A 23,738-nucleotide genomic window follows, 5' to 3' on the forward strand; every position below is an offset into this window, starting at 1 on the left:
TCTAAATATGTGAGTGACGGGCCACCATACAAAAAAGGTTTCATGATATCTGTTTCATCGCATTGAAAGTTAATGAGCAAACCTATCGCACCCTGGAGCTGTTTGTCAAGCTCATCGACGCGCACTTTGGGTTGCCAGATCTTCTTCTATTACATGCTGTATGCAGTAGTTGGCTACTGTACTTGACTTCTATAATAGTCCACACTATTACCAGTATTGTTAAGCACTGAGCTGGGTAGAATTTACCCATTAAGGGGAAACATTTGCTATCTGGAATTTATTTTTATACAACAACCCTGGTAATTTTAGGCTATATTAGTGCTGTCTTGTAAGTCAGATCGGTTACCTCATTGTTTTTAACCAGTATCTTCAGTTAGTCATAATACATCAATAACAACAACTGTTTATTTATAAACACAGAAGACTCACAGTATATGAATGTTTTAGCTGTGTATGTTCAAATAGCCTATTGTTGATGTGTGTGATGTCTGCTGTGCAGTGCATTGATGCTGACACAAAACTAATCTTGGAAAGAATTGAACTTAATTGTATTTAAAAATTAAATGCATTAAAAATCAATAATTTCAAGGCAGGGATGCAGTATTATAAACTATATATGGTTGAGCAAAAAATTATTAGCTCTTGTGTAAAATATTAAATTAATTTTAATTATTTCCTAAGTGCTGTTTAACGAATTGATTTTTAAATCACATTTTAATAACTAATTACTAATAACAAAATTATTTTGTCTTTGACATGATGACAGTACAAAATATCTTACTAGTTTTTGTGTAGTATACCCAAAAGGAGTTTAAAGTGCAATGTAAAAGCTTAATTAGGTTAACTAGGCAAGTTTACTGGACCCTCTTCAGAATAAATAAATAAATAAATATATATATATATATATATATATATATATATATATATATATATATATATATATATATATATATTACGCAGCGAATGCCCTTTCAGCACTGGGAAATATCCATGCACACTTATTCACACTCATACACTACGGTCAATTTAGCCTACCCAATTCACCTGTACCACATGTCTTTGGACTTGTGGGGGACACCAGAGCACCCGGAGGAAACCCATGCGGACACGTGCTACCCACTGCGCCACCGTGCAGCCTTATTGTAAGATGTTCATTATAAATTGTACAAAAATGTATATTTATTACTGCAATTAAAGTATTTTAAATGTAATAGATTATAGTATCAATTAAATTATATAATGAATTTCAATAATAAATTAGGAAATTACATGGACAACTTTGCAGTTTGGTATATTTACCTCCGGCCCACCGCCCTCAATCAAGTCTAGTTTTTGTCTGATATGCGAGCCCTATCTCACACTCAATACACTATAATTACTATGGCATAAATACAGCATTACAACATACAAAAGAGACTTTAATAATGAACCACTTTAATAATGATTTGGTCAGCTGTAGTTTGAAATTACGTGGAGCTTTTCCTCTAAGGGCTTATTATGTGGTCTCTGTTGCCATCTTGTGGATGGACAAAGTCAACCGTCTTTGCGCTGCTCAGTATGATGGGCTGAGGGATGCCGAAACACTGTATCTCAGAAATTAGAAATATTTAAAATAGGCGCTATCCTTATAAATAAACTGCATAGTTGCAATCTGAACAACTACATTCTTGACTAAAAAAAAGCCTTTATGTTGTCCAACGGCTGCAATATTTGTCACACTGTTGTGAGTTTACTGATCTGCTGTCACTCTATGTGGGTGAAGTAATACACAAGAGTGAAGAGGCTGTTATTGCAGAATATCGCAAGGCTGTCAGCCAATAAGATTCGAAAACCAGACAGAACTGTATATATATATATATATATATATATATATATATATATATATATATATATATATATATATATATATATATATATATATAAATATATATATATATATATATGTTTTTTTCCTCATATTTTTTTCCTCATTGAATATATAGCCTATTATGGAATTCTAGCTTTTTATTTTTGTAATTTTGTGTAATTTTTTTTTTTATTCGATTTGTAACTTTTCTGATAAACAAAATAAAATATTGTAATAAAACGTAAAAATAGTTCTGTAAAAATATGGCTGCAGCTGAAGCAAAATATTTTCTTTTATTACTTTAAATGTATTTGCATTACATTTAGTTCATATTATTTTTTATGGTTTCAGTTATACTTTAACTAATATTAACTATATCTTGCATGCCGGACATCTATTCATCATAGTATTCATCTGGGACCATTTAAAAAAACTACACAAAATCCATATATAATAGTGGAGACATAAAGTATAGCATAGCCTTGATATGCAACATTGTAAGTGACATAATGTCTTAATGTCCTTTACCCACTCTTAAACGGAGATGGCATCAAAGTGTGAAAGTGCCTTTGTTGCTTTATTGATCAGAAGTGATTGTTTTCCGCCAGCAGTTTGATGTGTGTGTGTAAAAGAGCGAAAGTGAATAGTAATCTCAGACCGTTGAAGTGTTTGCTGAGTAAAGAGATCTGCTCAGCTGTAACAGTGGCTGCAGCTTGTAAATGAATAATTCAGATCAGTGCTATACACTGTAAAAAAATGCTGAGTTCCACACAATTCATTCCCCAGCACAAATCGATTAAGTTAACTTAATTATTTTGTTTGTTTTACAAATTTAGGTGGATTGAACATATAAAATAAGTTGTCCCAAAAGAAAACGAAACAATTGTGTTGTTTCAACTCATTTTAAATAAGTAGTTTAAACAAGCAGCAAAAGTATTTTTTGAGTGTACACTGGGTTACACACAATTCCTCAATGCTTTCACAACACAAATATTTTTTTATATATATATTTAAGTGGATTAAACTTTTTTAAAATTAAAAAATGATAAAAGATAACGCTATTTTTTTGTGTGTATGATCTGAAGCCGAGTTTAAAGAGCCCCTGTTTTGCATTTTAAAAAGTCATAATTTAGTTTTGGGGGTCTCCAACAACAGGCTGATATGCATGCAAGGTCAAAAAAATGCTTTCATTGTCTTATAATATGCATTTATTTTACCTAATTATCATAGGTAATTATTCATAATATATTCATTCAGCGATTCATTTGTTCCCAAACCCCTCCTAAAGCTGGATTTATACTTTCGCCTGGTGCCACATCGTGCACCTCAGCTGACTGCGCACGCACCTCACTAAACGGATGAGGCTTTTATACTTGCAGATTTTGCCATTGTGACATTCTTGAAAACGACAGGGGGCGGTCAAAAGAAACTGACCGAAAAGTCAGACGGATAAACAGAGTAGTAGAAAGTTTCCGCAACTACATCATATCATTATAATCATTCAAGAATTTTAAACTAATTATTTTTTGTATTATTTTTATAAATTATTTGAATGATTATAATGATTTTTATAACTGTTTAAGGTTTTTTAATTAAATGTTGATGCATCACTTGCTTTTGTTCATATCTCAGACAGTTTTACCTAATAAAGTTTATTAAAGCATTAATGACAAGAGAACATGGGCTACTCTACAAATATTTTTTGAATATGGCAAGAATGAAAGCAAAAAGATAAAAATAAGCACACTTACTTAAAAACAGATGTTTTTTAGATTTAGCCCGTTCCACAATTCACACATTACTGTCTGGTTAGTTTCTGTCCTCCTCTTATGTCCTCTTATAATTATTTTCTAGCCAAGAATTATTGATCATCTGGTTATCTCTATGATCAGAGATGATAATGATATCTGTACAGTCGTACCTGTATCAGACAACATCTTTTGAAAATGGTTTACATTCAACTCCAATCAACTGTTTGCTTGAATCTAAAAAAAAATCATGTGCTCCGCCAGCTGAAATCATCGGACGCATCGAGAATAAACCAGGCTTTAGCGTGAAGCTAATCTGCGCTGATTGATCGGATGACCCAGTCTGTTGTGATTGGTCGACTGGGTTCAGCGCAAGATAAAGAGAAACGCCCACTACGGCAATGAAGTAGCACACAGAGTATGTGAGAGCCCAATGCAGGAATACAATAAAGCAGCGCAGGGCAGTTAAACACTAGCATATTACTCTACTCTTAAACCTTACTCCAATTAATAACAACGACAAACATTCAGTATTAATCTACGCAGTGGCAAGAGTTTAACTATTTTGAAAATTAACCATACCACATGTGTGAGGAACAGCTAATGGTGGCAATAACAAAGACAAAAAATGGCAGAGGATCATGAGTTAAGAAACGCATTTAAAGTGTAAAAGTTGCATTTTCAATGTGGTTTTGGATGCAATATGTGAGTAGCCATAAAAGCTTAACCTGAGAGACACAATAAAAGCACTGATCTATAATAGACACATGATTACAAGCCGGGTGGGGCGATTACAACTTATAACACACAATTAAACGCATATTTTGCAAACTACACAAAGCGAGGCAACAATTTTAATGACACTTACATGTTAGGATCCGGTGGAAGAAGAAACTTGTCTAAATGATTTGTAACAGTTACTGACAAAGTCCCATACATAATAGTTTCTGTTTCTCCTTCCTTTTTAGCAAATGGCTGATGAATCCTGCGTTGCAGCATAAGCTATTATATCAATCATCAGAAAAATAACGGAAGCAAACACAACACTATGTTGGCTACACTGTAGTGAAAATGAACTTTAACCCTATATTCCCCGCAACCGAATCTCCATCTGTCAGCGATCGACATATATTCATGTCATGATCAGTCCCGTAATCTCTCGAGCTCCTAGTGTCTGAAGGGAAAGCGCGTTCACATTTTACCGGATCTGGAGCTACATATTTGTTGAGGTACCGTATCAACGTCAACTCGTTCAAGCAAAAGATCCGAACCCAACTCAATTTATTTATTCGATTCTATTTATTCGAGTCGCCTATTTCGTTAAAGAATTAATAGTTTTAAACACAGTGCACTTCAGATTTAAACTTCAGCTGGACCTCTTCATTCACTTAGAGCTGTGTTACACATTATATAGAAGGTTATTTTCAAAAACCCATAATAGGGGCTTTTTAAGTCTTGTTTCTTTTACAAATTCGGCATTTCCCCAGGCAAAAAAGATGTTTCAATTAATACACCACTGGCCATGACAGATTAGTCTGACTGTATCTGATCATTAAAGCAGCTCTTTTATTTTCCTCCTGAGATCTAGAGTCATGCCAGACATGATCCTCATGTTCCCCTCATGTTCTGGAACGCCATTTCCAGTAATTATAGCTGAGGATAATCAGATACTTTTAAAAGCTTTTCATTGGTGTCTGTCAGAATCAAAACACTTGACTGTACTTTTGAACTTTAATGACGCAAGGACTCAATTCTGCTGGAATACGCCGATGTGATCCAACATTGAGTCTTTGTATTCCCTGGCACAGGCCGGTATCTGTCAGGCTCTGCTTTCTCTCTCTAGAACAACAATAGTGTATATTCATGAGACTGTCACAGGGTTTTGTTGTATTGTTTTTGTTTTGTTTCTTTGTTACCTGCTCCGTTTACATTCATCTGATTATTTTTGAAATCTCTGGCTCTCTCAGGTTGTCCGATATGGATCATAAGCATGTATTCGCAGGATTGCAGACGATTTGTTTGGATGTTATTTCGACTTTGAATGGATCCTCCAGTAATTCCTCAAATGCTGACGCCGCTGAGCGTCTGTTGGGGGTCATGAAGCAGATTCAGGAACACGGTCGCGCTGTTGAACCTTTGATCACTGGATTTATGACCGTCTATCATCATTTCGATTTGGATGAACAGACCCCAGGGAACGGATACCGGACACTAGTAAAGGTAACGGCAGTATTTGGTGGTTACAAATATTTGCATGTCATTAAACGTTTTTAGTAGGCGAGATATATACGGTTGGCTGTAATTTAGTGGTTGGTTTTATAAATGTTAGTGATTTGTTATGGTTTGAGAAATCCTGATAAACTTAAATCTTTTTTTTTATATTTAGTTGAGGTACCTACTATAAATTATTGTAATTATTTTATTTCAAGAATGTCTGTTGTAGAACAAAGCTGTATTTTGTCTAATCAAAAAAATTTTATAAATAAAATTGCTTTATATTCTATTCATTTATTTTTAAAAATCATTTTAGAGCCAACTTAAGCCATTTCTCTAGTTGTAGATGTCAGAAATGTATACAGTAGAAACATTTTCACAAGAAATTTTTCTTATAATTGTTAAAGCTGACAGCAAAAAGTTGTGCAACTTAATTATTTATATGTATATATACAGTTGAAGTCAGAATTATTAGCCCCACTGTTTACTTTTCCCCCAATTTCTGTTTAACAGAGATTTTTTCAACACATTTCAAAACATAATAGTTTTAATAACTCATTTCTAATAACTGATTTATTTTATCTTTGCCATGATGACAGTAAATAATATTTGACTAGATATTAATCAAGACACTTCTATACAGCTTAAAGTGACATTTAAAGGCTTAACTAGGTTAATTAGGTGAACTAGGCAGGTTATAATAATTAGGCAAATCATTATATAACAATGATTTATTCTGTAGATATTCAAAAAAAACTATTCTTAAAGGGGCTAATAATTTTGACCCTAAAATGGCTTTTAAAATGTTAAAAAGTGCTTTTTTTCAAGCCAAAATAAAACAAATAACACATTTTTTAGAGGAAAAAATATTATAGAAAATAGTGTGTAGCATTTCCTGCTCTGTTAAACATATTTTGGGAAATATTTAAAAGAGAAAATAAAATTCAAAGGGGGGCTAATAAGTCTGACTGCAACTGTATATCGCTCATACATAAAAAAATGAGCTGATTTTGCTGCGTCTCATTCTTCATTGGAGGTGTTAGTGTCAGTATGGTTAAAAAACTATAACTAAAACTAGTATTTACTAATAATAACTATAGTATATTTTCATGTGGGTTCCTGACGAATGAAAATAGATGTTACTTTTTTTCTAGTTCTTTTTATCAAGCACTTTTTTGTTAACATTTATTATTATTATTTATTTGTTTATGATACACATTTTCACATTCTGATTTCTAATTATTAGATTGTAAAAATGACTATAATTAAATTAAATATTAAATGTAGGAGTGTACTTGCATTATGATGCTATTATAGTGTCAAAATGGTCTTAAAAATCACAATATTATTGTTTATCGCGATACATTTTAGTGCTATATAATGTAAAACAAGAGATAGATATCATGACAGGCCTAGTCATACTGAGCAGAGCAAAGATGGTTGACGTTGCGCCACAAGATAGCAAAAGAGACCACATAATAAGTCCTGAGGGGAGAAAAATTCAGAACAAGGAGGTGACATTCTAAGGCAATTTCTCTCTCTTTTTATGTTGTAGTTCTGTATTTATACCAAAGTAATCTGTTAGTGTTTGCCTTGCTTTGGCTTTTTCAGGGTTAATTATTGTGATATCCTAAATGCAACAGAGAACGTCAACGTCAGTTCTGATGTAAGATGCAGATGTGAATGAATGGCGGAAAAAAGTAGTTCCTCGCACAAAAGGATTTTTGAAACCCTCAGTGTTTGATTTTCTTTTTTATATACACAATAATGCTATTGAACTGTTGTATAAACGCAATATCACACCGCTACTCACGTGATATTGCTCGTATACAGTTGTAATCAGAATTTTTAGCCCCCCTTTGAATTTTTTTTATTTTTTAAATATTTCCCAAATGATGTTTAACAGAGAAAGGACAATTTTCACAGTATGTCTGATGATATTTTTTCTTCTGGAAAAAGTCTTATTTGTTTTATTTTGGCTGGACTAAAAGCAGCTATAATTTTTTTAAACATCATTTTAAGGACAAAATTAATAGCCCCTTTGAGCAATTTTTTTTCCTATAGTCTACAGAACTAACCATCATTATACAATAACTTGCCTAATTACCCTAACCTACCTAGTTAACTCAATTCACCTAATTAAGCCTTTAAATGTCACTTAAACCTGTATCGAAGTGTCCTGAAAAATATCTAGTAAAATGTTATTTACTTTCATCATGGCAAATATAAAATAAATCAGTTTTTAGAAATTAGAATCTATTATGTTTAAAAATGTGTTGAAAAAAATCTCTCCGTTAAACAGAAATTGGGGGAAAAAATAAACAGGGGCTCTAATAATTCAGGGGGGCTAATAATTCAGATCTCAACTGTATTTATATGAGGTAAATGTAAATATATTAATTACATTTAACCACATTTAGTTGATAGAAACACTTTCCTTGCTTATTAAATGCATTATTTTATTTAGAATTTAACAGTAGCCTCATGTGTAGTGCATTGACATGCATACATCATAATAAGGGCAAAAAAAACACCACAAATAAATATTTTAAAACAAATTAAATAAAGAGTTGTGTATTTAAATGTATATATTTTTTATAAATATTCCTATATAGTTATGTTTATACAATCTTAAAAGGATAGTTTACCCAAAAATGACAATTCTGCCAAAATTTCAAGTGGTGCTCGCTGCAGAGCCAATTAGGGGGAGCTACAGCTCTAGCTCCCCCTCGCTTGAGATAATGGGTGGGGCATACATGACGCGCCACCAAGTGGCTGTTATTAGTAGTGTGAGTTCAACCGTAATGGCAGTATATTCTTGTTGCATTGGCTGTTAATATTAGTGCAAGTTCAAGCGTAATGGCAATAAATTCTTGTGTTGATGCGCAAGATGTTGACATTTCTGTAATATTTTTAAGGATTATGATTGATGATTTTTAAACATAGTCAGCATCGTTTTTCTGACAAACGGAATTACGTAAATGCTTTTCTATAATGCTCTATTGTCATATACCTTTATAAACTTTGCATCTATGTAAGCTTGTCATATTATTTTGTCCTTATTTAGATGAATTTCCTCCATTTTGTGAGTTGCTTTAGATAAAAGCTTCTAGACTTGGCAGGCAATGTGAAAGCTTACTATTAGTGCACCCGCTTTAATTTTTGACCACCACATTAATCTGTGGGTTATTTATGAACCAATCTGAATAGTCTGATAAATGCAATAAATAATAATAATAATAATAATAATAATAAAAAAAACTGTAAACTGTAGTTTCTGTAATTTGCCCATTTTGGAATGTAAATGTGTATGCACAAAATTCCAAGAGGGTGGTTGTAATATATATATATATATATATATACAGTGCTTATGAAAACACCCCACTTTGAAAATGAATATTTTTCTCCATTTTTACATTGAATATGGCTAATTTATATTGGAACATTTAAACAAAACAGATTAATTAAACAGATATAGTTATTAAAATAATATTTTAGTCACAGAACATATTTAGAAATTGAAAGATAATACATATAAATTCATGCAAAATATTGCAAACAAAATTACAAACTACAAAATTTGGGCTACTAATTTTTTAACCATTATTGTAAGTTATTTTGTTAAATAAGCTCCAGATTTGGCTTCAGGGCTGACTAATCTAATGTATATGCACAAATATTGTAAAGCATACTATATAAATATTAATTTAAATGAGAGATTTGTGGGGAGTGTACTCATATATATATATTTATTTATTTTATTTAATTTTTTATGGTAATAAGTTACCAGTCCAGTAGTCTAAAACAGAATAATGTGGAATTCCAACAACATTTGGAAGATGTATTTTAAGACACATACTCCTCTGTCCTACAAAAGTTGAAATGAATGCATTTGTTTCTAATAACTTAAATTAGCAGAATGTGCATCTAAACTTAAAATAAATCTTAAATGTAGATAAAATGTCATAATAAGAAGTCATAAAATAATAAATGTCCATATATTTCAAAAACACAACACTTCACACAATTTTAATGGTATAACAAGATATAAAATAATACATATTTTTCAAGAACAGGGCGACGCAGTGGCGCAGTAGGTAGTGCTGTCGCCTCACAGCAAGAAGGGTGCTGGGTCGCTGGAACCTCGGCTCAGTTGGCGTTTCTTTGTGGTTTTCACACAAAAAATGTATAAAATTTTACAAAACAAAAATAAAATATTTACATTGTAGTACCCCACTGGTAAATTCACAAGTGAGGGTTGTGTAAACAAGACACACGGATATTTCTTTTGTCTCTTATTTCCTGCAAGAAAATTTCCATGTCCTCTAACCTCTGAAAAATGAAAAAGAAGGGAGCCAGAATTTGTTCTCCATCCATTTCACCTTCATAAAACATGGTGCTTACGAACAAGTCTCGCATTGTGATAGCCAACAAGGCATCTTTCTCCTTCATCCTTAAGATCTTTGGCAGTTGAATCTTCCCAGCAAAATGGTGTTGGTTCTCCTCCATCCACTTACAGGTCAGCAATATGTTTTTCATTACTGCTGAGTCCTGTGTGCAATATAGGAATTCCAACAATAATGTAATTAATGTGGTGCTGCTCATAAACACCTTAAACAAGGGTAAACGCATAAACATTTCAAGCAATACATAAACATTCTCTCTACATACGTAGAATCCTGGTGTTGGGGTGATCTTCATCATATCTGACTCAGGTGGACTGACTTCCACGTCATCTGGATTTGGCAGTTCTTGTTCCTGGGTGACTAGTTGTTGGAATTGACTGTTGGAAGTGACAAACATTACTGTTTTAAGCAAGCAATGCTTAATCTTTTATATATTGCCTGCATAGTGGAAATGCACAGAATGGAAATTTTAATCGAAAGAGTAATTATCACTATCATACCTTGTCAGAGGAAATGTCTGAATTAACTGATAGCACCACCACTTCCTGATTTTAGGCATGTCAGACTGATAAATGAGAGCCATTAAAAATGTTGTTGAAAGTGTTTTCACAGACCTTTTGCTTTACAAATAACCATAAATTGATACAAACTCACCGCAGCAAAATCAAATGGCTTTAAGAGCGTAACATGGAGTGCATACTAAAAAAAAAAAAAAAATTGTTATGTAAAAAAATGTACTGTTTAGCACACAGACACAGCTGTACAACAATTATAAGACTACTTACCATCAAGATGAATACCCCACAATCAATTCCGCCAAGCTGAAGAGGCGCACCCTGTTAATTATGAACAATATACAGTACAGTTAGACCATATACAATAAATGCATCATGATTCCATCCAAAGCCAGTTACTTGCGACTGCATTCTTCCTTAACACTCCAAAATAAAAAAGTTCACAAGCAAAGAAGTTGGTAAAAAAAAAACTGTACCTCAAAATCTGCCAGTACAGAGATGTTCCAATGGCCAGGAGAAATGTGACTTGCCAGTTTTCTAAAATAATAATTAAAGACATTATATTTACAGGCAGTCACATATAAACAAAGACGTACTTGACCATTTTGCAATAAAAATTTCGGAGCTTTATGTTAGAGCCAGGGGTTTGGATTTCACTATGATTGAATTATATATATATATATGAGCTCAAACAGATCCACTTCATTCATAATGCGCAACACATTTCAGTTCATGAAGTCGAATATTCCCTCTTCCACTCTTCACACCTGCTAAAAAAAAATTATAGCCAGTTTATTCAAAATGAGATAAAGACTACTGCATAATAAAACAAGCTGGTTTACTTAAGACATTAATTTGTGTTAGTATTATCTTCAAACCCATGCATGTTATTAGTATGAACACAGAAAGGTAAAACTTGAAATGTGCTATCCTCAGGGGAAAACCTGAAAATCTGAATGTAGCTCCGATGTCCAAAGTCTCTAGGATTCATGGAGTCAAAAAATAAAATCTCTCTTGACTTTGGCTTGAGGATCTGTAAAAGAAAATGACATTAGAAATTGGTGATGCACAGAAGAAGAAAATTCTTGGCCAAAGAAAAAAATGAAAATACTGATTCTAATAATCTTAAAATACTTTACATTTGTAAAGTAATTTCCTTCCATTAGTGTGACTTAACATCTTGTTTTAAAACACATTATGATGATGTGCAAACTTGACCTTAAACTAACTTTCAAATTTATTTTGAAACTATGTTAAACAAGTTAACCAACAAACCTACACTCCACAACATGAGATGTCTGGTTAGTTTGTGACTTTTATCTTTAAACTTTTCAATTACCAAAATATTGGTGCATCCTTCAGAATTGGACCAATCGAGAGATCGTAATGCAGTCTTGTGTTATTATTGCCATAACAACCAAAAAGTAAAATTACATAATGCATAGCAGGCGAACGTATGGAAAAATATAACTTACACATATAATCCAATGCCCTGACTCCAATGAGGGAAGTAAAATAAAGTCCTTGGTTGCAGCATCATCCTGTAAGATGAGAATCATGGTGAACCACAGTTATGATGATGAATATCCTGTATAAGATTAATGATTTCTTGCACTAACAATTCATATTGCAAAAAAGCAAACTATAACAATGTGTATGCCACATGTTTTAAAGCATACTAACAGGTAAAGCTGGCAGAGGATCATTGTTATATGGAGGCAACCACGTGACCACCACATAACTGTTGACAGCAAACACATCTTTGCCCTAAAAAAGATAGAAACACATAGTGCAGTATGACATTGGAACATTTTCATAACCTCTAAATTCCTAAACAATTACTGAACTACTGAATTACTGAACAAATGCTATAAAACTGACCTGTGAAGCTGCAAGTGTAGCTATGAGCTGAAAGCACTGATTAGCAATCTAGTTTAAAAAAAAATCATAAATAAAAGAATGACTATTAGTAAATTTGCATTCATATCAACCCTATGTCAACAGCATAATAATGTTTATGAATGGACATTTACCGTTGCCTCTAACTCATCAAAGGCCAAAGACCAAAAGTCACTTCTCTTTAATGTTTGGACTGGGCTCAGCTGAAGTAAATCCTCACTTGGATCTTTGGCTCTATCCAAGACATAAGCCAGCTGATAAAATGAAATAAACATTGTTATATAACTCATTAAAACATAACCAATATGAACAGTAATTCAGATAAAAAATACTTATGACAATCAATGCAATATGAATAAATTACCGAATTCTGTTCTGCTGGGAGATAGTCAACATCCCATATCCTCCTGCTTGCTTGTTCATCTGTCTGGCTTGTCATTGCACTTTGAACTAAGTGAGATGGGATAGTACAGTCTTAAGAGAAGATCCATATTTTAAATGATATTTTATGCTCTTAGTAAAGCTTGTTTTTAGCTTAGTTAGACAAGTAGTGTACAATCACAAGTTTTAAAAAAAATATTTCTTGATCTAAACTCCTGATGTGAAAACAGGAGCAGTAGAAAATGAAGTATCATAAAATATTCCCCAAGATGAAGAAGATTAATACTGTTAAATCCAGATGTATTATTGCTCTTTACTTAGTTTTCTGTCACTCACTGTATTGTATTGGTTCACCTGCTTCAGTTGGTATCTGTGCAGCTTTTCCTGTAATTAAAGAAAACAAAACAACAACAGTACAGATTATAAGAAAATGATACAGTTAAAAATTCAATGTTAAACAACTGACAAAATAAACACCTTAATTTACTTACCCATTACTATCTGACCGTTGTGATCCAACTGCAACTGAACATCTTTGCCTACTACTTTCTGGATGCTGGCTTTAGTTTTAATGTTGCAATTTGTGTTGTAGTGTTGTAGTATGTTCCGCATCATAAAGATGTGCTGAGAGGGTGTGAGGGTATTCAAAAAATAATTGTTCTTCCTCATGTCTGCAAATAACTGCTCAGCACACTGGCTGTTAACCCAGCCAGCCAGTTCTGGGACAAGTCCAATCCTCCGAAGGGCATCTCGAGCATCCTTTGTATTCCTCTCATGGAAAATGTCATATAGGGTGTAGTGGTCAGATGACCCAGTGATCGGGTGGCAGTTTGTGTCTGAATCTGTTTTCTTTGTTTTGAGCCAAGGTAAACTGACCTTTAGCTTTCCCTCACCAGCCAGCTGTAGATTGTCTGTGGTTGCTTCAGCCAGTCGGCCCTCGTGTGGGCTAAATGGCATTTTTTCAGGCTCCCTCAAGTTAGTATGTGTTGCCAGTCCTCTTGCAAAGTCGTATATGGCTATGTTTGGAAAGTGCTTCCAGCTAAGTAACATGTCAGCATAGTCTCTGGGACTCTCTGCTCTTAAGTTAAATTTTATGGAGTACACCACTGCACAGGGGCACATAACAGCTGCCCAACCACCTATAGAAAACACATAATTCATTTAATATAACTTACATAAACAATGTTTAATAACTGCTACTTGTATGCTTGACCTACAAACATTACATTCTCCTGGCAGAAGGACTTTTTAACACTGTGGAATAAACAGACACAGCTACAGATCTAATTGCACAGTGAAAGATGCATCTTACCTGAAGCTCCCCAGACCTTCTCAAAGATCTTATCATAAGATGACCTGTTCTTCATTTCATCCCGCAGTTTTAGGATGAGGTCTGTTTTTGAGCCTTTTGAGTCCAAGCCACATTGCTTGCACAGTTTTCGAACCATGTCCACCTATTATTTTAAGAAGAAATAATATTTAGCTTAATTCAAACACAGTGAATCAATAATCAGTGTAACATGCTATTACCTTGAGATTAATTAGTGCATCTTGAAGTCTCTCCTCTGTCATCTGGAGATCTGCCATTTCAGTAGCCTGTCTTGGTGCATGAAGCTTTTCATGTTCTGTGTTTAAAACTGTCTCATCCCTTCTGGTTTTTGGTCCAATCCAAGGAGCCCAGTTGTTATAACTTGGAACAACCACAAACGGGTTCTGTCGACCACCTTGAAATTGAAAAAAAAAAAAAAAAACTGCATCATTACAAAACGCATGTTTTTTATTTTTTTATTTTGGAAACACCATGGAGCTATAGTCAATAACAAACAACTATGAGTAAATACAGCAACAGGATCAAAAGTTAGCAACTTGTGTGAACCCACACTTAAATTTACTTTCAGTTAAGAATGTTGTATCACAATTGTGATAAAGACAAAACAATCGTAGTAACATGCAAAGTGTATATCACAATACTATTGCTGCAATCTATTGGGGAATAGACAAGTCCTATACTTTACGTGAAGAGACTTAAGTAGATATGTAGGAGGCCAACTTACAGGTAAGAAATCCGCTGCAAACAATTTCAGCCGTCACAGAGTCCCAAAATTGTTTAATATTAACAGTGCCATCAAAGTGTGCTGGTGGAGCCTCCATTTCACTTACTGCAGATTTAAGCATGGTATTAAAAATGTATTGTCATTTTTCATTTATTAATTAAAAGCTGTTAGTTCTGTTACTTACCAGGCATATTGAATACACCTTTTCTGTGAAGGTCCATGACCACCACTGGTGGATAGTATCCACATTTGTAACAAGTATATAAGTAGTCGTGTGAAGTCATGGCTTCAAAGTGCATATAGGCATGAAGTATTGTGGCTTTTCTAGGGAGGGTCTTGTTTTCTGTTTGCTCAATGACTTCAATTGCTCGGCTTACAGAATGGTGAGTCTAAGAAAGTATAAAACATAGTAAGGCACACATTCATAAAATAAGAACAGCAAAACATTAATTAATGTTTTTTCTTACCTGAAGTGATCCACGTAGTACAATACACAAATGAAGGGTAAGGAGTATATGGTCATTGAAATTGTGAATTCCATTACTCCATTCTTGATATCTGTACATCATCCCACAGTCAGGACATTCCTTGCAGTATGTAGAAAAGCCTAAAAAACGAAAGCAAAAGAAAAAGTACTGTATCATTATTGCTTGCTTTCTATCATCTAGCAGTCCACTGTGCACTGACCTCTGCTTTGTTTTTGAACATTAGAAATACAGCTAAAATGATTTCGATGATATATTTTGACATGTCTCACCATTTACAACGCCAGTATAAGTAACAAGTTTGGCATCTGCTGTTATGAGCAGTGGCTCAGTAAGTTGCCCGGCACACTCCATGCATGATGTTTCTTCTGGTATTAACTGCCTTGGAATATCTTGCAAAGATTTGGAACCAGTAACCAAATGCTGGGGCAGTTGGGCAGGAAGAGCTTTTTTTTTCACTAAATAGTGAACCATCTTTTGAAGGCCTGCATCATCAGGAGGATATGCATGTCCTTCATCTATACCTGGCACTGCTTTGGATACAGAATCTGTCTCTTGATTATTCACTACTGAATCTGGAGTAATATCACTCGCTGCAGTCATGAACAGATCTCGGTCAGTAGTAAAAAGATGCCATTTTGCAATTGATTTATGAAGACATGACTGTCTTGCTTTGGCACATGGACAGTGCCAGGACTTTTTTTTTGCATCAAAGGCTGCTATTACCCTACCCAGTCTGCTGTGGTATGACACTTTTGGCTCATATATTGAAATGAACTTTTTGGATGGTGGCCCTGCAACAGTAATCTCAACAGAAAGTGGAACACCTGCATCAGTAGCTGCCTTTTGTAGGTTTAAGCAGTTCTGCTTCCTTGCATCCCCAAAAAACCTGCAAGTAACCATTTCTGTCAGTACCTCTTCATCTAAAATGATGGGTGTAATGTCTGAGAGGGGACAGAAGAGTAATGACTTAAGATGAATGCACTCATAAGGAAGAATTCCACTCCTAACTGCAAATTCAGCATTTGTGTTGCATTCATCTAATTCACAGATTATTTTTTGGCTTGCACCCCATGTTTTTTTTTGAACATGTATCGGAGAGCATGGCTTAAAGAATGATTTATCAACAGCAAAGATGCCATTTTTGGCATCAATGCATTGGCTTGATAAATGTCGATTTGCTGTAATATCCTCTACCCTTTGCCTGTGTCTTCGGTTGATATGAACCCGCAAGTTCCTTTGATTTATTTTTATGCCACAGTGTGTGCAAGTCACCCTGACTTGCTGTCGGACACGTAATCTTTTTGTTGAAAATGATGCTGTGGTTGGTTCTGGTTCTGCTGGGGATGGTGGTGGTGCTGCGGATGCTGGGGATGGTGGTGGTGCTGATGCTGGGAATGGTGGTGCTGTTGATGCTGGGGATTGTAGTGCTGGGGATGATGGTGGTGCTGCAGATGCTGGGGATGGTGGTGGTGCTGATGCTGGGAATGGTGGTGCTGTTGATGCTGGGGATTGTAGTGCTGCTATTGCTTGTAATGATTCTGGTGCTGCTGCTGGGAATGGTGGTGCTGTTGATGCTGGGGATTGTAGTGCTGGGGATGGTGGTGGTGCTGCAGATGCTGGGGATGGTGGTGGTGCTGCTGCTGGGAATGGTGGTGCTGTTGATGCTGGGGATTGTAGTGCTGCTATTGCTTGTAATGGTTCTGGTGCTGCTGGGGATGGTGGTGGTGTTGGAGCTGCTGATGGTTCTGGTGGTGGTAATGCTGGTGATGGTTCAGGTGCTACTGATGCTGGTGATGGTGCGGCTGATGCTGAAGATGGAGGTGGTGCTGTTGATGCTGGGGATAGTGATTGTCCAGATGCTGAATTTTTACAGATTTTAAAATGTGTAATAAGATTGTCGCGTCTAATTACTGTTGATGAACAGTAACAGCAGTGAAAATGTGGTGATGGCCTGCACTTTAGACCACACTTGATGATGATAAAATCTAAAACGTAGAAACAATAAAATTAGCCAAATTGTCTTGTTTACACGTTTAATACAGTGCATCGCCTAAGCTTAGGTTTTGTGTTGAAACATCTCACTCAAGAGCACAACAACATTAATATCCTTCTTTTAATTTATTTTTTTATACACTCCCACCAAACATTAAGGCTAGTGTGTGTGAAAGTTTTGTTCTGTCCAAACAGAACACATGTAATTCTATCAAATTAAGCCATGATTAATATATAATCTATTAATATATAATTAATATATTTTAATATAATATAGTATTAGCTGAAGATGCTACTACTCAGCTGGAACAAATGCCTGACAAACTCTAGATTAACCCTTGTAGGCTGATTGCCACGTTAAGAGTATTTATATACTTGTTTTTAATATTTATAATGATTCCAATTAATTAATGTACTGCAGAAACCAATAACAAAAAAAATTAAGCAAAGTATGTGAAATTCAGAGTAACAAGTACGACTTGTTTCTCACACCCACAGTACTGTAATAAAAAAAAATCAAACACATACCTTTTTCTTTAACTGCATTTCGCATGTGATTAGCTACATGATTTCGGATCTCATGTAAATGTCGACACACAAATTTACAGTAGGCACAGTGGTATTTTTGGCAACACTCTGTACATCTCTGGATAGACTGCTGTGGATCCTGTCCTTGCAAAAGTACTGTCTGATGCATCTGTGCAAGTTAAACAAATACTAACATTTAATTAAAAAACTATTATTAAATAAAACACTACACATAAAACGTAACATGGGGGGATGCTAGTGCTTACTAGCTATTGATAGTTATGCCAAAACACTCGCGATTAATGTTTCAGGGGTCAATAGTCATGTTGAAACAGTGATAAGTGTAAGATTTAGATTTTATACACATCTCAGTTTGTCTTTACAGTTCAGATCATACCTTTCAACATTGGGGAAAAAAAGGGATATGCCCTTCCACCGACGCCGTTTTGTGTATATTTTAACGTGTTTTTATGTCCGAACAAAGCGAAAGCACAGAACACTCACATTTAAGAGTAAGGGCGGCCCCTGATGGTTCGGCGGTATGGGTTGAGTATGGGGATGCTCGCCTCTTTAATGTGTATTTGCCACGTTTCAGAGAAAGACTGAAAATACGGGAGAAATTCGGGAAAAACGGGAGGGTTGACAGGTATGGTTCAGATGTCTTACCGTGCCATGCAGGTTGTACAGTTTGGACGGAGGCTTCCCGCAGCGAGCACCACTTGGACCGATGACGTGTATGCCCCACCCATTAGCTCCAGCGAGGGGGAGCTAGAGCTCTAGCTCCCCCTAATTGGCTCTGCAGCGAGCACCTTCTCCAAAATTTACTGAACCAGTTTTATTTATTTATTTTTCTCAGTTTTAATCAGTGTTGGAAACCAGTAACCACTGACATTCATAGTAGCAAATTTAAATACTTGAGAAGTCGATGGTTACCGGTTTCCAGCTTTCTTCAAAATATCTTCTTTGTATCTTTTTCTAACAAGTTTGCAACTAATCATGAGTAAATAAATGATGACAGAATTTTCATTCACCACCCCTTTAATATCCACATAAGGTCATCATTGACTGTTTTCTCTTTTTTATTGATAGGTGGTTCATTCCTGTATCATCCACATTACCCATAAGGCCCGTTACATTGCATCAAACTGCACTGGAGCGTTTTTCCGTATGGACCATAATGTGGCAGAAATGGAAGCGTACTGTAGTGCCCTGTGCCAGCTGCGGGCATTACTTTACCTGGCACAGGTATTACTGAATGACAATCCCAACGGTCAGCTCTATTCACAAGAGGAAGGAGGTTTAAGCGAGAGATTTGTGCAAGAGTACATCTCCATGCACAAAGCCTGTTTCTATGGCCGCTGCTTGGGCTTCCAGGTGAAATCATCTGAATATTTATTTTTTACAAAAGTTCACCCATCATTTAAATGTTTTTTGTTTTTTTTATAACACTAAAAGGTATCTGTTGTCTCTTCTCCAAGTTCTCTCCCTCTCTCAGGCCTTTTTTACAGACTGTGGTCATCAGTATGGTGTCTTTTGGAGAAAACTACAAGAAACAGCAGACTGGTTTAGGTAAGCGCAGACTTGGAGAGGCTTATCCAAGTATTTACTATTGTGCGTTTGTATCCGCTTGTTAACTGTGACGTTACGCGAAGCGGCTTTCGGGTCCAAGAGCTCTATTCAAATGTATGGGGAGACTCATGAAGTGGTAATTATAAACTTTTACAAAGCGATTTAATACTTTCGAAAATCACGATCGCAATATATATGTCCATGCCTAATATCCGATGGCCAGAAAGTCATTCATTTTTTTCATAAATTGTTAAAATTTTGGTATTTGTGATGCAGCAAGCCCAGAGATTATTGTTTACACTATGACCTTATATAAAATTAGCTTTAATGTGTGATATGAATTAAAAGTGATCATAAACAAATAATTTCTTAACTCAAATGAGTGGCGGCTTGGACCCGGAAACAGTATTACATCCATCACCAACATGTCACCACTTAACAAGCGGATTGTTTTCAAACAGCACATCACTTAGATATGAGTTCTCTGCATTTATGCCTAATATGGCAAGTGTACACATTTCTACAATCCTGTTTTTGTACTGTAATATCTGTGTTTGTGTCAGTTTAAGTCTGAATCTCATCACAAGCTTTTCAATGCCCAATTCCTAAGACAAATAAATGACCCTAGAGCTTTTATACAGGGTGTCAGCGGGGTCCTAAAGCCTTAAATTCACTGATATATGGGCTGTTTCTCAATTCCAAGAACGCAAAGGATGAACTCCTGTTCTTGTGGAGATCGTTCCCGAGAGCGAACTCGAGAGACCGCAGGAACAGAGAACGTGTCCTGTGAGAAATGAGATGCTGCGTTCTTACTGATGGTCACATAAGCTTCACAGGTTTTTAAAGAGCCCATATAATACATGAAAAAGGGTCATATTTCGGTTATATGGGTCTCCAGCAACACACTGATATGCATGCAAGGTCAAAAAACACTTTCATTGTCTTATAATATGCATTTATTTTTACCCAATTATCCCAGCGACTCCCATATTAATCGTTCAGCGATTTAATAGATCCCAAACCCCTCCTTAGCGCAAAGCTAATCTGCGCTGATTGGACCGATGACAGCCTGTTGCGATTGGTCGACAGCGTTCAGCACTAGACAAATGCCCAGCGCGAGACAAATGCCCAGCGCGGTTCATCAAGCCCCCGGCGGACGGGCCCGCGCCGTAACCCTGTGACTGTCATAACCCCCCGCACGGGAAGTATGAACCGCACTTAGCATTGAAAATGAAACCGATAGCGTGCACATCATTTACTGAGCGTAATTTCCGTGACCGAGCTTTTCTCCCTTCTCAGCTGTAACTTAGATCATTTCTATTTGCAATTATTGCTGTGGCACCTCTTGCGTGAAGTGTTCTCAGGGCTTACCTGTACTCTGCTTTGCCCAAAGATCCCATCCCCAGCCAGGGGGTTGTAGTGCTCACCAGCGTGTAGCAGGCTGCCTTTGTGCCTAATAAACTGGCCTTATTTTGCAAGCACCCCTTGTGTATTGTCTGCCCATTCTCACAAGTCTCATACATCAGTCTTTTCTGATCCTTCCTTTAACAAATGAATGAATCGCCCACTGTAAGCTTGTAGACTGCTGAATCAATTATTTCCCCTCACACTTCCAATAATATCCAGGTAAACACAGCGTCTTATTGACTCATGACTTCAGGATTTGTTTGTCTTCGCGGCCGTGTTAGTGGGCGGGGCGCAGGTTTAAATTTTCCCGGGTTTGCGCCCATAACAACAATGTTTCGTAGTCACGTCACGCCGAAACGGCTAAAGACTCGTTATGAAGACGATTCATTCTAACCACTATGAGTCGACTCTTTTTTTAGATGAATCAATAGTTTTAAAAACTGTCCACTTTCAGATTTAAGCCTTAGCTGGATATTTCACTTCACTTAGATCTGTGTTGCACACTACATGGAAGCTCATTTTCGAAAACCCACAATAGGGGCTCTTTAAAGGAAAATGATTTTTGATCTGATGGTTTGCAATGTTACTGCAGTGTGAACGGTTATGTCGGATTTCATGTGACTTCTACATAAAAACTGCGTCATCATTCTGTGCTGCAGACATCATCTACTCCTCAGCAGCACAGTAGAATGGCACACAGGGCGATTACCACAGAGAGTTGGTTGTTCATTTTTAAAAAATTTTGAAAGAAAAATTGGTGCTTGTTAACTAATCTGGTTAACGACTGAGGCACAGGTTGATAGCGAAGCCGAAGAGTTTCGTGGGTGTTGTGGATAGGGAATCCGTGTGCAAGGGAGGAGGAACATTCTCTTCCAGAGAAAAAAGGGCAGGTGCTCGAGCACCCAAACCCCCCTTCTGCACGTGTCTGCTGTTTATAACGAAGTAAAATGAAATAACTTTGCAAACAAAGATAAACCAACTCCGCCTTCACAGTTCAGTCTGCGGCTGCTCATTAACTCTTTATGAGTTTAGTAAACCAGTGGTCAGAGTGCCACACACCGCGATTCTCATAAAACACAAATAATCAGTGTTTTCAATGACTTATTTTAGGTCTCAATGTCTAAACACACATTAGTAGTAGCAGAACAAGCCGGTTCAGAACACGGTTGTCTGTGAAAAGGCTAATAATCTTATAAAAATGATCTGACAACGTGCTTACCTCATACAGTATACACATAGTGTGCATAATTAGACATGTTGTGCTCTCTGTAAGTGTACTTTTGTGCATACGGGTCAGTTTAGAACAATGATCTGTTCACACTTCCAATCTGATATTGGCCACATTTATAAGAGCAGTGTAAACAGCCGTGCAAAATAAATCTGATCTAAGAAAAAATCTGATTTAAGTACTAAGCCTCGCAGTGTGAACGTAATGGTCACTTTTACAGTCTCATTTAGGGAAACTCCGGAGACAAATAAGTATTATCTCTGAACTTTAATAATAAATATATATATATATATATATATATATATATATATATATATATATATATATATATATATATATATATATATATATATATATATATATATATATATATATATATATATATAAATGTTGTGCTTCCCACCTCCTTTATTCAAACGCAATGACTTCTGGCACTTCTCAAGCAAGTTGTAGCGCTCAAGTCTGCATCAACGCATCCTTTATATCAAGAACACATCCGGGAACTCTCACGCATCCTCCGCTCTTGCGGTCTTGAGTTTTGAAACTGAACTGATGATGGCATTACACGAGAACACGAGGATGCAAAAATGCTGAAGAACACATATTGAGAAACAGCCATGGTGTTGTCATTTTAAACAGGTATTAATTTTTCTCTTGTTCATGTAAAGCTATCCGGTACAACCAACAATTATAAAAAAAACATTTGACAAAAGATACATTTATTAACTCTATGCACCAATTTGGTTTAATTATCGTCCTAACAATAACACTGGTTCTCCATGTATTTTTTTTAGTGTGGTCTGGTGAAGACGCTGACCTGGACAAACTGTTTACTTTAGTTTATCATCATTTTTAAAAATTGTCTTTTTTTTTAAGAAAACTAATGCAGTACGTGTATATGTATATATCATGAGTTGGCTTGTTTTTACACATTAGTTAAAATATGTGCCTAAGCAATAGCTAAATTAGAATTTTAATGGGGAAACTAAAAATATTTTCCACTGGCTATAGGAGTAAATTCTTAGCGTTTTGTAAAACCCTGTTACATCATTAATTATTTGTATTAATTAAAGTGTTTATTTCTTATTTAAAGTCTTAAATAATTCTTATCAAAAATAATTCTCATCATTAAGTCCCATAATTATTGTTATTATCATATATGTGCGTTATCCCCAAAAAACACAGCTGTAGTTACATTAATCTCTTCCAGCTCCTTTAAAGATCTTTTATTACTGCGGTTTGCTCTTTTTTTCAGGCATCGCTGCTCTTTCTTTTTTTACATCGGGCAAATATGTGGTGGACCCTGAACTGAGGGGGGCGGAGTTTGAGCGCATCACTCAAAATCTCGATATGCAGTTTTGGAAAACCTTTTGGAATATTACAGAGACTGAACTTTTATCAGTAAGTACAAGACTGTGTGTGAGTACTGATGAAACACAAACAACTTCTGTCTTGTTGTATTC

The 23,738-nt window shown here is 35.6% G+C and overlaps 3 protein-coding genes across 7 annotated transcripts in view; 1 reads left to right on the forward strand and 2 right to left on the reverse strand.

The window, feature by feature from the left end:
* Nucleotides 1-23,738, reverse strand: part of slc9a3.2 (solute carrier family 9 member A3, tandem duplicate 2) — a 105,036-nt gene that overhangs the window by 57,162 nt on the left and 24,136 nt on the right. Inside the window, exon 1 of one of the 4 annotated variants that reach the window (XM_087294829.1) lies at nt 1-123. This exon is cut by the window's left edge and continues 377 nt beyond it. The exons of the other annotated variants lie outside the window; for them this stretch is intronic. The gene's annotated coding sequence lies outside the window, so the exon portion shown is untranslated. Of the gene's footprint in view, nt 124-23,738 lie in introns of those variants that run through there. 4 annotated transcript variants of the gene reach the window in all.
* The window catches only part of lipea (lipase, hormone-sensitive a), a 35,621-nt gene that overhangs the window by 298 nt on the left and 11,585 nt on the right, over nt 1-23,738 (forward strand). For both annotated transcript variants that reach the window (NM_001316725.1, XM_087294830.1), the window contains exons 2-5: nt 5,562-5,814; nt 19,161-19,445; nt 19,550-19,640; nt 23,531-23,676. In NM_001316725.1, the coding sequence (NP_001303654.1) occupies nt 5,572-5,814; nt 19,161-19,445; nt 19,550-19,640; nt 23,531-23,676 (765 nt within the window). In that variant the 5' untranslated portion in view covers nt 5,562-5,571. The remainder of the gene's footprint in view (nt 1-5,561; nt 5,815-19,160; nt 19,446-19,549; nt 19,641-23,530; nt 23,677-23,738) is intronic.
* On the reverse strand, nt 9,810-19,441 carry si:dkey-3n22.9. The gene is made up of 21 exons (XM_087295483.1): nt 18,072-19,441; nt 15,821-17,536; nt 15,531-15,670; nt 15,248-15,452; nt 15,064-15,168; nt 14,540-14,733; nt 14,322-14,463; nt 13,501-14,148; nt 13,346-13,393; nt 12,993-13,078; nt 12,763-12,882; nt 12,611-12,658; nt 12,413-12,496; nt 12,205-12,270; nt 11,674-11,762; nt 11,206-11,266; nt 11,000-11,050; nt 10,869-10,913; nt 10,715-10,779; nt 10,480-10,591; nt 9,810-10,359 (listed from the first exon to the last, which is right to left on the reverse strand). The coding sequence occupies exons 1-21, from the start codon at nt 18,238-18,240 to the stop codon at nt 10,054-10,056; spliced, it is 4,500 nt and encodes a 1,499-aa protein (XP_087151609.1). The 5' UTR covers nt 18,241-19,441; the 3' UTR covers nt 9,810-10,053.

The sequence above is a fragment of the Danio rerio genome, chromosome 19, assembly GCF_052040795.2.
Source record: "Danio rerio strain M-AB ecotype USA chromosome 19, GRCz13ab, whole genome shotgun sequence".
Classification (NCBI taxonomy): domain Eukaryota; kingdom Metazoa; phylum Chordata; class Actinopteri; order Cypriniformes; family Danionidae; genus Danio; species Danio rerio.

What these genes read in the sequence shown, in the direction of transcription:
- si:dkey-3n22.9 (XM_087295483.1), bottom strand. Translation starts at nt 18,240, where the DNA reads ATGCATCAGACAGTACTTTTGCAAGGACAGGATCCACAGCAGTCTATC. An exon ending in CTGTACTGGCAGATTTTGAG is followed by an intron (nt 11,051 to 11,205) that starts GTACAGTTTTTT and finishes CATAATTAACAG; the next exon opens with GGTGCGCCTCTTCAGCTTGG. An exon ending in GTGGGGTATTCATCTTGATG is followed by an intron (nt 10,914 to 10,999) that starts GTAAGTAGTCTT and finishes TTTTTTTTTTAG; the next exon opens with TATGCACTCCATGTTACGCT.